This window comes from Sinocyclocheilus rhinocerous, unplaced genomic scaffold (assembly GCF_001515625.1).
Source record: "Sinocyclocheilus rhinocerous isolate Xijiao unplaced genomic scaffold, SAMN03320098_v1.1 scaffold3680, whole genome shotgun sequence".
Lineage (NCBI taxonomy): Eukaryota > Metazoa > Chordata > Actinopteri > Cypriniformes > Cyprinidae > Sinocyclocheilus > Sinocyclocheilus rhinocerous.
In genome coordinates, this window is record NW_015638106.1 from 149,840 (window position 1) to 164,556 (window position 14,717).

At 38.1% G+C, this 14,717-nt stretch overlaps 2 protein-coding genes across 2 annotated transcripts in view; both read left to right on the forward strand.

Moving 5' to 3' along the window:
• LOC107749614 (poly [ADP-ribose] polymerase 3-like) overlaps positions 1-4,595 on the forward strand; it is an 11,570-nt gene extending 6,975 nt beyond the window's left edge. The window contains exons 5-11 of the mRNA XM_016564783.1: positions 759-903; positions 1,205-1,425; positions 1,666-1,821; positions 2,400-2,480; positions 2,764-2,941; positions 3,129-3,272; positions 3,385-4,595. Coding sequence (XP_016420269.1) covers positions 759-903; positions 1,205-1,425; positions 1,666-1,821; positions 2,400-2,480; positions 2,764-2,941; positions 3,129-3,272; positions 3,385-3,566 — 1,107 coding nt within the window. The 3' untranslated portion in view covers positions 3,567-4,595. The remainder of the gene's footprint in view (positions 1-758; positions 904-1,204; positions 1,426-1,665; positions 1,822-2,399; positions 2,481-2,763; positions 2,942-3,128; positions 3,273-3,384) is intronic.
• A 4,165-nt stretch (positions 4,596-8,760) lies between these two features.
• Positions 8,761-12,183, forward strand: LOC107749617 (probable G-protein coupled receptor). Its single transcript, XM_016564785.1, has 2 exons — positions 8,761-8,940; positions 10,720-12,183. The coding sequence occupies exon 2, from the start codon at positions 10,809-10,811 to the stop codon at positions 12,093-12,095; it is 1,287 nt and encodes a 428-aa protein (XP_016420271.1). The 5' UTR covers positions 8,761-8,940; positions 10,720-10,808; the 3' UTR covers positions 12,096-12,183.
• The last annotated feature ends 2,534 nt before the right edge of the window (positions 12,184-14,717 follow it).

Here is a 14,717-nt window from a genome sequence, read left to right on the forward strand (position 1 = left end):
CTTGTTTAGGGATCTGTGTCTTTGTGCATACGGACATCTGACTGCTGAGTAGTGATTGTGTTTTTCAGCAATAGTGTGCACCCTTATTTTATAGAGAAAAGAAGGTCTGGGAAAAATCTGTAGATGGAAAAATCTCCATACAAGTTCTTTGTGCATTTTTCTTTTTTTCTACTTTGCACTTTTTGTTTATTTACTATTTATTCAGGTTTTTTAAGGTATCTAATATTTTGATATTTAATTTCCATGATCTAAATATTCTATAGTTTGTTGTCATTTGGAAGTGTGTAGGCCTTCTTGCATTATTATGCTGTTACATTATGATTATATATTCAGTGGCATAAAATGGTCTTTAAAATTACAATAATATCACTTATCGCAATTATTTCTGGGGCAATATATCGCACAACAAAAAGTTGTTATCGTGACAGGCCTACTTGTAGCATCTAATAGATGACTCATTTTTGCTGTCTTTCACTGTTTTCAGGGAGAGTCAGGCCAGAACAATTTAGCCGGTCCATCTACCGTTGATGCAGCCATTAAGAATTTTGAAAAGAAATTCAAAGATAAGACCAAGAATAATTGGAGCGATCGTGAAAACTTTGTCTCGCATTCTGGAAAATACACATTGATAGAGGTAGATGGGGACCAGGATGCAGAAGTGAAGGTATTTAGCCTGTTTGTCTTTGAAGTCCTTGAAGTTTTCAAAAGAATAACACCGAAATGGAATAACACCATTTCTAATATTTTGTTTCATTCAGGTGGACACTGTAGATGGTGGAGATGTGAAGGTGAAAACTGAACAACATGTTCTGCCTTGTACATTGGATGAGGCAACTCAAAGACTCATCCGATTCATCTTCAACAACGACATGTTCAAAGAAGCCATGACCAGCATGAACTTGGGTTAGTTTTGAATTATTGTGTCCCAGTTCTTCTGTTCCTTTCAATAGCCTTGTTATTGTGGTTCTTTTTGATAGCTGAGAAAAATAAGTTATATCTTTTAAAACTCTATGAAGACTGCCGATCACTCACATTTTACATGTTTCTGAAGGCCACAGGGGAGTTTTGGCAGTGTTTGTGAACTGAAGATGTGACTTTGCTGCCTTTTTGAGTCCTGTCTACCACTTTTCTGAGTCCTATCTGTAACATTAAATAAGATTCATTTTTGTGGAGGAGTTTCATGTGTCGCATATTTCTCTGTCAGATATTAAGAAGATGCCCTTGGGGAAACTCAGCAAGCAGCAGATAGCCAAAGGCTTTGAGGCTTTGGAGCTGATTGAAGCTGCAATAAAGAAGGGGGAACGGAACAAGTTAGAAGAACTCACCAGCAAATTCTTCACCATAATTCCTCATAACTTTGGCCGCAACAGACCACCTATCATCTCTGATGATTCTGTCCTTCAGGGCAAGAAGGAGATGCTTTTGGTGAGAATCACAACAGTTACTGTGTACCGAGTTTTATTAAATCGTGCCTAGTTGTCACACTTTCTACTGTATTAGTCAGAGAAGGTTATTTGTTAGTCAAATCATACATAGCCCAAAAAAGTATTGGCTACAAAAACACATTGATCTTGTGTGTTAGATGAATGACCAATGTAAAGTGCTTTATCATCTGGATAAGAATTACCAAAATCCAAACTTCCCTATTATGCTTGTACCTTTTAGGTTCTTGCAGACATCGAGATTGCCCAGAGTCTTAAAGCTGAATCCGAGAAAGCCAAAGAAGAAATGAAGGACACAGTGCCACATCCATTTGACCAAAATTACCAGTCTCTGAAATGCAAGCTAAGCTTAATGGATAAAAAGTCAAAGGAATTTAAGGTTTGCATGCACAGAAATCTATACAGTCTGCACAGTAATTCTGGAGTTCAAAATCTAATTTAAATCTGTAAATAAAGTAAAAAAAATAAATAAAAATTATACAGTGTATGTTACTAGCATAATACTGAAAAGTTTAAAGAGGTTTAATAAGCAAGATTTTTAGACCGTTAACTACAGAATGACCTAGAAATATTGCAAAATTATACTTTTTTTTTTTTTTTTTTCAATTTTCAGCTTGCAGTGTGGACATATTGAGGTTGACCATATCAGATTGGAAACTGGATTTTAAATTTTCCAGCTTTCATTTGAATGCACAGTAGTCATCATAACAGAGTGGACAATAACTTTTGCAGTTTATTTCCAAATTTAAATGAAAAATCACATATTCTTACTGAAGACATGAATACATATTGAACACATTGTCAATGATGTTAAATATTTATCATGTCATGTTATGGTATATATTTAACCTTTTAAGTTATTAAAATCTTTAGGATTTAAATTATGGGCATTTACTAAATTGAGTTGTGGTTTGAAATGCAGTGCAGCAATCTCAGAAATTTTTTCTCTCTCTTAAGATTATTGAGAAGTACTTGAATGCCACTGGAAGAAAAGGACTCACTTTGGTGGATGTCTGGGAAGTTGACAGAGATACAGAGGTGAATAGTATTGCGTAAATCAAGTTTAAAGCTTACGCAATGTTAAGCGTTATTAAAGCAAACAGTAAAATTGTAACTGTACAAAAAAATCTTACCGTTTAAATGCATGGTAATGTTTTTCTATTTGAACTCCTTTTAGATGCCTATTAGATTCCTAATTTCATTTCAAACCAGCAGTAAGCACTGGGCCTCAGTGGGTGTTCGGAATTCTGTTCATTACCAAGTCTTCTTCCCCTAATTAAATCCTTTGTGTGTGCGTGCATGTGCGCATTTGGTTGTGTAGGCTGAGCGCTTCAGGGAAAATTATGCATTGGAGAACCGGAAGCTGCTTTGGCATGGAACAAATGTGGCAGTGGTCGCAGCCATTCTGAAGAGCGGCCTTCGCATTATGCCCCATTCTGGTGGACGTGTGGGCAGGGGAGTCTATTTTGCTTCTGAAAACATCAAATCAGCTGGCTATGGTGAGGAACGGGACCTTGTTTGCATCAGTATAGACTTCAAATAAAAAAGCACTATATAAACACATGTAAAGTTTAATTAGATACAACATGGCAACACAATGGCTGAGATTGTTTGGTAATTGTGGTAGACGTTACTAAAAGGCACTTTTTATCACTAAATTTTTCTTTTTTCTTTTTGTGTTTTCAGTGTGTCCATCCAACAACATTGGCATCATGTTTCTAAATGAAGTTGCTTTGGGAAAAGAGTACACCATCACGCAGGATGATTCCAGCCTAAGGAAGGCTCCCGCTGGCTATGACAGCGTAGTTGCACGTGGAAGCCAAGAACCAGGTTTTTCCACTTACAATCAAAAATCATTCCTCATTTCTCTTTTTACGCATGTACAGTATGTTAAATTCTGCATAACATTTAGCTGCTTTAATTTTTTTCTTTTTTTGTTCAGATCCCTCAAAAGATGTCTTCATTGAGTTGGATGGTAAAAAGGTGGCAGTTCCTCAGGGAAAAGTCATAAAACAACAGCAGTACCAGGGAAGTTCCTTCTTCAACAGTGAGTACCTCATCTATGAGGAAAGCCAGTGTCGCATCCGATACCTCCTGGAATTGAAGTTCAGTTCTTGGAGCTGATTTGAAAACCTGGAACTGTATACACTTACAGTTATGCATATATAACCACTTATAAATGTCACTTCTGCTACGTGGTTTCACTCTCACTTATAAAGCGTTGAATGTTCCGTTATAATCGTTGTTATTTTATAATAATTTTGTTATTATTAACATTATTGTTATTTTGTTAAGTTGAATGTTAAATTGTGATTTTTGTGTGGCAGTAATACAGTTTAGCAATGTTAATTTGACGGTTCCTCTATTTATTGAGTCGGAAAGTCTAATAAATATTTAATAACTTCATTGCACCTTTATTATGTACTGTAAACTTGGTCAATATAGCCATTACAGTATGTTTTTCTCATTTTGCCTTCTCTCCGATTGAGGTTTGAATGTCTTCTTATCATTACTCTTCTGTAACTGGCATGTTTTTCATATTAGAAAGAAACATAACTATGGGTTTCTGTTCTGTCATAAGTAAATGTTCACTTTTAAGCATTTGAAAAAATGTTGAATCAGTGTTCAATTTGATAAAAAATAAAGATGAAAAAAGGCCCAAATTAAGAGGGATTTTTTCCCCCCAAATTAAATACCCTTATTTTATACAGGATAAGAGTATTAAAATACTTCTAAAAAATAAAAATACTTCTAAAGTGTGATTAAAGCCAAATTGTCTAAATTAATTTCTTTTAAATGATATTCTTTCTAAAATTATAATTTCTTTTTGTTGTTCCTCATTCAAGTTAAATTTAGACTAATTCATGCAGTTATGTGCATGCAAGCTGCTCAAACATTGCTGACAAGCACGGATTATGAAGGATGTACAATGCTAATATAGCCCTTTATAGACATTTTTGTTTGGTCAGATGTTTGCTTTATCAAACATTTGTTTAAAGCTTTTTATTCAATTATATTGCACTACAAAGACAATAGATATATGTCCAAATATCTATTATATAGTTTTTTCTCTGATATGTTATGGTGAGCTTTGAAGTAAAATTGTATTGTAAATGTTGATGTGGGTTAATCTGAACATAATAAATAAATATATAGTTGCACTGTTGTGTTCTCCTCATGACCAGTAGATGTCTCTTTTTTTTAAACTACTTACATTAAACATTTCTATGCTATGAGATCCACAGAACTGTATCTATGCAATCAGTAAAACTGTTTACAATGGTTTTAATTAGATTTCTGTTATATAAATGAATCTTTTCTAGACGTTATAGGAGCATTTATAATCACTCAGATGAAGTGGACAGCAGTACAAAGACAGTCTTAGCGCACATTCTTTAATCACAATTATCACACATGCCCACTTAATACAACCTACAAATAGAATTATACAGTATTATACTGCATTATAGACAAGCCTGCATATTTAATAACCATTTAATGCACTATTTAGCATTTTGTCACAGATTTCATATCTCAAGCACACATAAACCAAACTTTTGTAAACCATGTTGTAGAATTTAGAAAACTATTTGTGTTTACATTGTGTTTACTTCATATTTTATAAATATATACATTTCCAACCTACTTGGTTTTTACATTAATGTGTTTTTGGGGCAACTTGTCTCCCCAATATATTTAATAACAAGCTATGTCTTCTCTTTAAATCTCTCTGCTTTGAAAATTCGCTGAAACTGACATTTAAGTATAAGAAACTAAATGAAAAATCAAACACTGATGATTATTGCAAACTATGTCTTTCTTTCTGTAAGTAAATACATCCAAACACTGATTTTTTTTTTTTTTTGTGAATGGTCTATTGAATAATTTTTTTGAATGGTCCAGGATATCTTCTATAAGATATAGCCGACATATAGAGTCACAGAATTCACTAAATAAATGAATGAATATAAACATTTATTACTAAATTAATTAGGTAATAATTAGGTTCCATGAGGTAATATTGCAGTTTTTCTCAATCGCTTTGGATCAGTTCTTAAATTAGTTTTTTTTTTCTCAAAACAATGCGTTCAGATGTCTGAACAATTTGTTTCTTGTTCAGATTTGCAGATTTGCAAGCAAATTGTCTGTGTTTTGGCATGTGTGCAATTGTCTAAAATGTGCACAATAATTAAATGCACATGGCTCATTGATCAAAACAGATGAGTTGATTCTCAGTGAAATTGTCAAACTCTTCACAACTTCTAAACGTTCTTTCATCATGTGAGCCATCACATGCAAAATGATCCATTCAATTATCAAAATCTATCAGACAAGCATGTAAATTCCATAAATATCAGACATGGAATGATTGTAATTTTCACTGGAAAATTTCTGCCCCTTTGCAACCCAACAAATAATGAAATGGGGATCGCAATCTTGCCAATCAATCAAGTTCGGAAGCATATTGTCAGACTTTTGTACCTGTTTTGCCCCCGTAGTTCTTCCTGTGTTTCCTTATTTGGTCTTGTTCTTGTCCTCGGTCAGTCTTATTAGTTTGATTGGTCATCCCATGCACCTGTGCTTCCACAATCATCACCTGTATTTAAGTCCTAGTCTGTGCAGTCTGTCTCTGTCGGTTCTACTCGTTATGTTCGTGTGTTTCCTTCCGTTTCCAGTGTGGATGTACCCTGTGTTTAGATTGTATTAAAGACTGTATTCGTTATTCCTCATCTCCATCGTTCCTCGCCAACGGAGAGTGTAACAGAAGAACCGACTGACCTACATCATTACCTCCGTGTTTTCCTCTTTGATTGTTTTCTCGTTTTTCCTTCAGTCTTTTTTTTCCGTTGTGTGCCCTTATGGATCCCCTCGTCCGCCCGGAGTTCCTCCTCCTCCTGCTGGAGCAGGGGGAGCGATCGCTCGAGGACCATACTAGACTGTTCCAGCTGCTAGCTAACACCACCAGCTACCCGGACGATGCGCTCTGTGCGTTCTACGACACAAGTTTAAACACCGCGTACAGAGCGGCGTTGTCCGAAGATGGTCCTCGAGAGGATTTCGCCCACCATCAATACGGTGCGAGCGCCGCGGGACTGCCATCTTCCATCGTCGCCATAGCTGGAGCATCCCTCTCCTCCGCCTCCAGCCTCTGAGGCCCGGACTCCGCCTCGGCCCGTAGACCCAGCGGCTCCACCTCGGCTCCTAGCTCCCTCGCCTCCACCGTCACCCGTCGATCCACCAGCTCCACCGGGCTCCTTCGTCCCTCGGCTCCGCCTTGGTCGGGCGTCGACCCACCATCGCCTCAGGACTCCGCTCCTCCGGCTGCACCTCGTCGCTCCTTCCTCCCGCCAGCTCCACCTTGGTCCTCAGTCACTCCGGCTCCGCCGCGGATCTCCGCCTTAGTCGCCAGAGCCCTCGGCTCCACCCTGGCCCCCCAGATTCTCGGCATCCCCCTGGCTCGTTGGCTCTCCGGCTCCGCCACCTGCTCTGCTGCCGTTGGTCGGCCCCCTGGAGTCGGTGGTCATTCCTCCTCCATGGCTCCTCCCTCCGTCGGCTCCACCGTGGGCCGTTGTTATGGCTGTCTGGGTCCAGCTTGGCTCCTCCTGCTCCAAGCCCCTCCTGGCTCCTCCCTCCTTCGTCACCTCCCTGGTTTCTGTCTGCCGGCCCCCTCCCGGGTACCCGTCCTCCTCCTGAGCCTCCTCCCAAGTTCCCACCCATGCCTCCCTCTGTTGTATCTACGGTGCGAGGACGCACCTTCTGGGAGGGGGCGAAATGTCAGACTTTTGTACCCGTTTTGCCCCCGTAGTTCTTCCTGTGTTTCCTTATTTGGTCGTGTTCCTGTCCTCGTTCAGTCTTATTAGTTTGATTAGTCATCCCATGCACCTGTGTTTCCCCAATCATCCCCTGTATTTAAGTCCTAGTCTGTCTCTGTCGGTTCTACTCGTTATGTTCTTGTGTTTCCTTCCGTTTCCAGTGTGGATGTAGCCTGTGTTTGGATTGTATTAAAGACTGTATTCGCTATTCCTCGTCTCCATCGTTCCTCGCCAACGCAGAGTGTGACGCATAGAGTTTGTCCAGCACAATCACTACCATTTTTGACAAGGACAAACCTCACAACCCTAAACAGCAGTAGCTGCAGCAGTAATTTTTTATTTGTACAGTACATTTATCTGTAGAAATGTGTTGTGTGAACTGTGAACATTCAAAGTTGCATGTTGTGGAAGAGCAATAGGAAGATATGTAAGAATGTGTGGTGGTGTTGTAAGGGGAAGACAACAGTGTGTAAAAATGAATAGGCAATGGTGAAATTTCAGTTTACATATAACCCATTTCTAAAAAAAAAAAAAAATGTACTGTATACATAATGATCCTTTTCTTTTTGTGTACTACAGTGTTGACCTTTCCCAATACATTTTTACCTACTGTTGAAATATTTATCTAAAATGCTCAGTGTGATACACACAGAAAACTTCTTGTATAGTATAGAAAGCAGTCTGTCAACAAAAAAGTAGAGAAAAAAATGCATATAACAAATATGAAATGAAAATGCATATAACAAATATTTCCATGGTGAAAACAAAACATCTAAACATTTTGACCAGTGTGGCTCACACAATACAAAAATATATTTTATTTTGGTGGCATTGACCAAGTCACTGACACAATAACTAGGTTTTGAAGCATGAATTAGATGTTTTGGGTGAGTTACTACCACTTGCAGACATGCAATAGGGTTCTGATGTTTCAGCAAACAGTTTTGACAATTGCACTTACAGTGTTTCGAAAAATGAGCCAAAGCAATTGAGAAAAACTGTAAATAGTATGTTGATAAGTTTGTGCGAATGCCAATGTATTTGAAAAATGTCAGTCTAAGAGCATGTATCAAATCCTCACAAGTGCTAAGTGAATGAATGAATGGTTTGGTGAAGCTACAATGGACCATTAAAGTATCTTTTTGTTTAATTGGGTGCAGTAGGACCCAGGGGATGACTGCCACTCTGGAGGACAGAGGAGTATGTGTTTGAAAGAGGAAGAAAAAAAAATCACAGAGACACAATGTGTGACAGTCACAGCCCTTCACAGCACCGGACACAGTGTGGAAGAGCATCCTGACGGACACCAGCCTAAGTGGTGTGAATACTGATCAACACCACTGGAAACAGGAAGAGCAGGTGGGACCTTATCTTTTCTGCTTCACCTGGATTTTGTTAGATGGAAAGGGCAGCATAGGGACACCTGTATGAACTTCGCTCCTTGGAGCCGGGGCTTTCTTGAATGATAATACTTTTGAGGGTTTGTGATGCACTTTGGTTGTTCTCCACTGAAATCACCTGAGATGTTGAGTGTTGAAACACTGGCCTCCTGTGGGATTGCGCTGCACTTGTTTTAATGTCTGCAGGAGGAAAGTTTCCACACGTGTGAAAAATGTCCAGATGTTCATGTCACAAATCTGATTGGAGAATTATCAAAAAAGCAAAAACGTCCCTGAAGTTGACAGGTAAGAAAAATCACATTGTCTTCTTCCACAGCCAGTTATGAATATTGTGTGTTGAGGCGTCATGTGAGGATAATTCATAACAGCAGAGCACAATTTGACGCGACAGCAGGTCATTCATTTTAATTCAGTGGAAAATGTGTTTTCAAATTTCCAATGAAGTGAGAAAAAGTTCATGTGAGGGTCTGTGGGTCGGGAGAGGGGACAGGTCAGCGCGTAGGGTGGGTGTTTTGAGGGGAGGCTGCGGCACACAATCAGGTATGACTCATATTACTCCCACTGACAAAAATCAACAATAACAACAGTCATGTTGTCCTCTGACTTTATTGATCCCTGAAGGTCAACAACCCATTTGTGCAAAAAAAACATATTATGCTCCTGTTGGGTGAAAGCAATCTGTCAGTTGCCAACAAGGAAGGACAGGATGTTGTTCTGCCCTAATTAGCATATATAGAGACCTGGTGAGTGGGTTGAAACAAAAATAGGGGTGATCTTCCATAAAGGCTAAAGTAAAAGGAAATTGACGCTGTGGTTCTGGGAATGATCTGGAACCTTACAGAGGTGGCCGACAATTTAAATAAACTATGCACTTTCTTGATATGAGATGATTTCCCATATGCATTCAGAACTTATTCATTAACTTTGTACGAGGGAATGCCCTCTTCATTTGCACTCAAGTGTTTAGTGTGTGTAGGTAATAACAGCCTCTGTGTTCTGATAATAAATGCATGTTTAGTGAGACATCAGGGGGATCTCTCTCTCTCTCTCTATCTCTCTCTAGCTGAATGATGAGTGATGGAGGCGTTACAAATTTACATAACTAATCATTATGGCTATGAAACAGTCACCAATCCTCTTAATGACCCTTTGCACAATGAATTACGGAGTAATATTCTCTTATCCTCTTAAGGACTGTGGTTTGCAATGTGCAGTATTGCTTTTTTTTTGGAAATATTACACAACAGTTTGTTGATTATTCAATTAGAATTTTGAACAATTTACAGCTTACTTTATTGTAGCTTTTATATTTAGTTTTCAGTAAATGAACAATCAATCTCTGCACACCTGACGGCAATTGATAGGTGCGTAGGAGACAAAGACCAAAAAGATCAAAACTAAAGGATAAAGAAAACAAATCCCGCACACTGCCAATTAGTGCAAAATGTATCAAAATATGTTTAATAACGTTTCGGTCGCATGACCTTCATCAGGTATCTTCCTACCTTCATCAGGTATCTTCCAAGGAAGATACCTGATGAAGGTCATGCGACCGAAACGTTGTTATTAAACATATTTTGATACTTTTTGCACTAATTGATAGTGTGCGGGATTTGTTTTCTTTAATATTTAGTTTTCAGGAAAAATTATACTTTTATCAAAAATGTGACTTATAACTATAAGAAATATTTATTAAATATATTATATATTTAATTATTAATATACAAAACTTATGAAAACAAATACTGTAATTTCAAAAACGATATATATACAGTATATATATATATATATATATATATATACTGTATATATACTGTATTTATGTGTGTGTGTGTGTATACTCTATCACTTTGATGTTTATATTCATTAATTTGTTTTTGTATATTAATTAAATATTTACATATAAGCATATATAATAATTCTATTTGTGAATCACATTTATGTTAAATGTGTATGTTAAATGAATAAATGTAATTCTATCTGTCTAGAGGTTCCTAACTTGGAGGTGTGACATCTGACATCACATGAAATTCAGTTTTAATAGATCTTTTAATTTCTTCTTAGAGATGGTTTCAACACAAATGCTTGACACACAGAAGAAAAAGCAACATTTAAGCATGGAGAAGCTTGGTTCCACCTCAAACCCATGAAGCATGGAGAAAGCCGTGCCAGGTCTGATGCTGGGTCTCCTGACCAATCTCACAACTCCAAATGACACGTCCGGCCAGCGGAGCACAACCAAGCCTACCCCTCCCAGCATGGAGGAGGTCATCCGCTCAGAATCCCAGGTTAAGGATCTTGTTGGGCTGTTTTGCATGGTGACCCTTAACCTAGCAGCCCTATTGGGCAACAGCGGAGTCATGGTGGCCATTGCCCGAGCTCCTCACATGAAAAAATATGTGTTCGTGTGTCATCTTTGTGCAGTTGACCTACTTTGCGCTATATTGCTCATGCCTCTCGGGATAGTATCTAGTTCTCCGTTCTTTAGCACTGTAGCATTTACTGTTCTGGAGTGCCAAGTCTACATCTTTCTAAATGTGTTTCTCATCTGTGCCTCTATTCTTACTGTGACCGCCATCAGTATTGAACGCTACTACTACATTGTCCATCCTATGCGATATGAGGTAAAGATGACTCTAAACTTGGCGCTCGGTGTCATGGTCTTCATTTGGGTGAAATCCATCCTGTTGGCGTTGGTTACGCTTCTCGGTTGGCCAGCGTATGGGAATCAGAGCTCCATTGCAGCGGCCCATTGCTCTTTACACTGGAGCCACAGCCGCCTCAGGAAGGTTTTTGCTATTCTCTTCAGCGTGCTTTGCTTCTTGGTTCCCGCTGTTGTGATTTTTGCCGTATATTGCAATGTATACAAAGTCGCACGAACGGCAGCCCGTCAGCACGCACCTATGCCCACCTGGACGGCCAAACAGGCCAAGCGCCTCTCGGATTCCATTAACAGTCAGACCACTATCATCACCACCACCCGCAGCCTCCCCCAGAGATTGTCTCCTGAGAGAGTTTTTGGGGGCAGAAAGGCTGCTATAACCCTGGTCGTCATTGTAGGCCAGTTTCTTATCTGCTGGCTCCCGTACTTCAGTTTCCACCTTCACATGTCCATCACCACTCCCCTTCAGAGCCCAGGGGACATCGAAGAAGCCGTCATGTGGCTAGCGTACTCCTCGTTTGCTGTGAATCCCTTCTTCTATGGTCTTCTGAACCGACAGATCCGCGAGGAACTGATAAAACTGAGAAAATGTTGCGCCAGTAGACCCGTTGAACTTCGAGCCTCCAGTCATGAAGGTTCCATCCAGGAAAACTTTCTTCAGTTTCTGCAGAGGACCAGCAGCACGGCTGAGACCACCAGGCCCAGTTGTGGCAATTCCAGTCCGAGGAATAATGTAGATCAGGGTGCCAGGTTACCTGGCCAGATCCCTGAGGAATGACTAGGAAAACATGTTTCTAGTCCCACAAGCCAAATCAGGCCTTATGAAGTTTTGTTATTAATAAAAAGAGCATTAATTCAATGTTAAATCCATGCCAAATCAGATCTAAATGCTCTTTGGATCAGTGTAATGTAATCTATGTATCCATAATTTGCTGTTATGGTTCCCATAGATCAGTGGTAACAGTAAGTATTCATGATAAGGTTAAATATCAAATTTCACAACTTTTGTTGCATATTCATTGTTTAGTTATCTGGGATTCACTCTCAGCCATTATTCATTCGTTTCATAATATCAACACTCATAGTCAATAATTACTATTATTTAAGACTCATAATGGTGTCTATATTGATATTATCATGACACAAATATCAATTATTAATAATATTATGTACATTATTTCAGTGAAAATAATAAAAGATATTTCTAGCATTTGAAATGTGCTTTAATGCCTCACTTTGTATTAAGTTTCTCACTCCTTAAGTTACATTACCAGGGATAAGTCAGTTTGCTTTGAGAAAAAAACTTCTTTGTCTATCTGAGGGAGCACTGATGTTTGCTTCTAATTCCATGTTGCCCTGTAACCATGGAAATGTGATGAGACAGAGACTTGCATAGCAACAGGGCGGCTTTGAGTATTGTCCTAGCAGATTGGCTGAAAAAAAAAGACTTTCAGGCTAGCTCTTTTTATAAGCTGCACTATATGATAATACCTTGTTTATATGACTATTATGTAGGAAGAAATTACCTATAGTTTTAGATGTAGGCTTTTAATGTAACCTCTGAGAGCAGTATACTAGAAATCATTACCATGCAATGCAAGTGCACAAAATTAGATAACATGCTGCAATTTTATGGTCTTTTGCCTTTTAGTGTACAACTTTAACAAACAGAGGGGAAAAAATCAGGAGCCAGCTTGTTTGTTCTTAGCAAACAGTAACAATGACCTTTTACCGGTTTATATTGCAGACTAGATGTTGAATTTGTTTTAATTATGTAACTTGGGCTTTACAGTACATTCAATGCTTTAGTTTAGTAAACATTGTTTGCTGGTGTGTGTGAACGACAGTGGTGTGAAGGTACTGCATCACATTTCAATTTGAATGTTTTTCTCCTTGTAATTCCGTTTTTCTCAGTGGTGATTCCCATTGCTGTAATGCAGTGCAGTACAATTAATTTTGAATTTATTTAGCATAAATTACAACAAATACTACAAATAATTTATAATACTTATTATTAGAAATAATTAAGTAATAATTAAATTATTATTAAATTATATTATATATTTTTTTTTATTTTAGGGTGACATCACATGAGCATATTTTGGCAGACTCAATCATGAAATAAGTCATTATGAAGTTCCAGGTCACTGCAGGTACTATTGTACAGTATGTGAAAGAAAAGACTGAATGAAGCCATATTCTTGCTGCGGATTAGTCTATGGTTCAAAACAGGTCTTTCTCATCAGTGATTCAATAGAGAGTGACCTGATCTTTCACTTCAAACAATGAGAGAGTCAGAAACAGAGGGGGAAGGGAAGAGAGAGAGAGAGAGAGAGAAACAAGTACATGTGGCATGATTAGGGATTCATAAACTTGAGTGTCCCAGTCATGATCAAAACAAGGCCAGGCAAAAATAGAACCTGAAAGGATTTAGACATGTTGAGGTGAAGATTAAAGGAAAATGATTAAAGAGGAAGGGAATCATGGTCAGATGATCAGCACCAAACTCCATCCCCTCCACAATGGACACAATAATAAAGCGATCAAGATGCTGTAAACATTGTGTGGATTACAAATGGACAAATGCTTTAATAAAACTGTAATCTGAATCACACCAAAAAATTTACTTATTTCCCCCCTCTTTCCCACTTATATTGTTAGTAAAGTTTTTTGCCCAAAAAAACAAAAAACAAAAATACTCCATAACCATTCCACCCTCTTTCTGACATTTAAAATTAAATGTACTATGTTATGCCATTAAAATTTCGACATAAACGTAGCATAAATGAGCAATAGTGTTGTGATGCCCTATCAAATTTTTGGATTCGAAGGATTATTATGTTGTTGTTATTATTATCATTATTATTTTGATTACATAAAACATCAAAGTGACAATACGTTTTGTTCTATTATAAATATTGTATACTATATAAGTATAATTAGACTATTACTGTATATAAACCTCAGGGACATTTTTAAAATAAACGTCAATTGCTTGTTTTTAAAAATGGGATCTGAATGTACAGGTGCTACACCAAACCAGGAAGAGCAGAAGTTTGAGCTGATTTAACCCTCTTGGTATTTAGTAATAATCAAACTCTCCTTATTATCTCAGCATGACTGGGTAGGCTAAATGTTTAAATGCTCAATAGAAGTCAAAATTAATATTTATTTGATTCATTCCAGTTGTTTATGTAAATGATTTGTTTATGCAATGAGGACAGAGGACTAAGATGATGTCTGCATGTGCCACGTAACAACTGAGCAGTTTGGATTTAGCAATTTAGCACTCCGAATCCTGCTGCTGAAATCCACTTAGCTAGTGGGATGGAAGTTTATTACATCAATTTAGTGGCACAAGAGGGTTTTGATGTCATGATCTCAGGCTGATTGCCTTTTT

Bases quoted from the DNA above. Each gene is read 5' to 3' on its own strand.
- LOC107749617 (XM_016564785.1), top strand. From the start codon at position 10,809: ATGGAGAAAGCCGTGCCAGGTCTGATGCTGGGTCTCCTGACCAATCTC.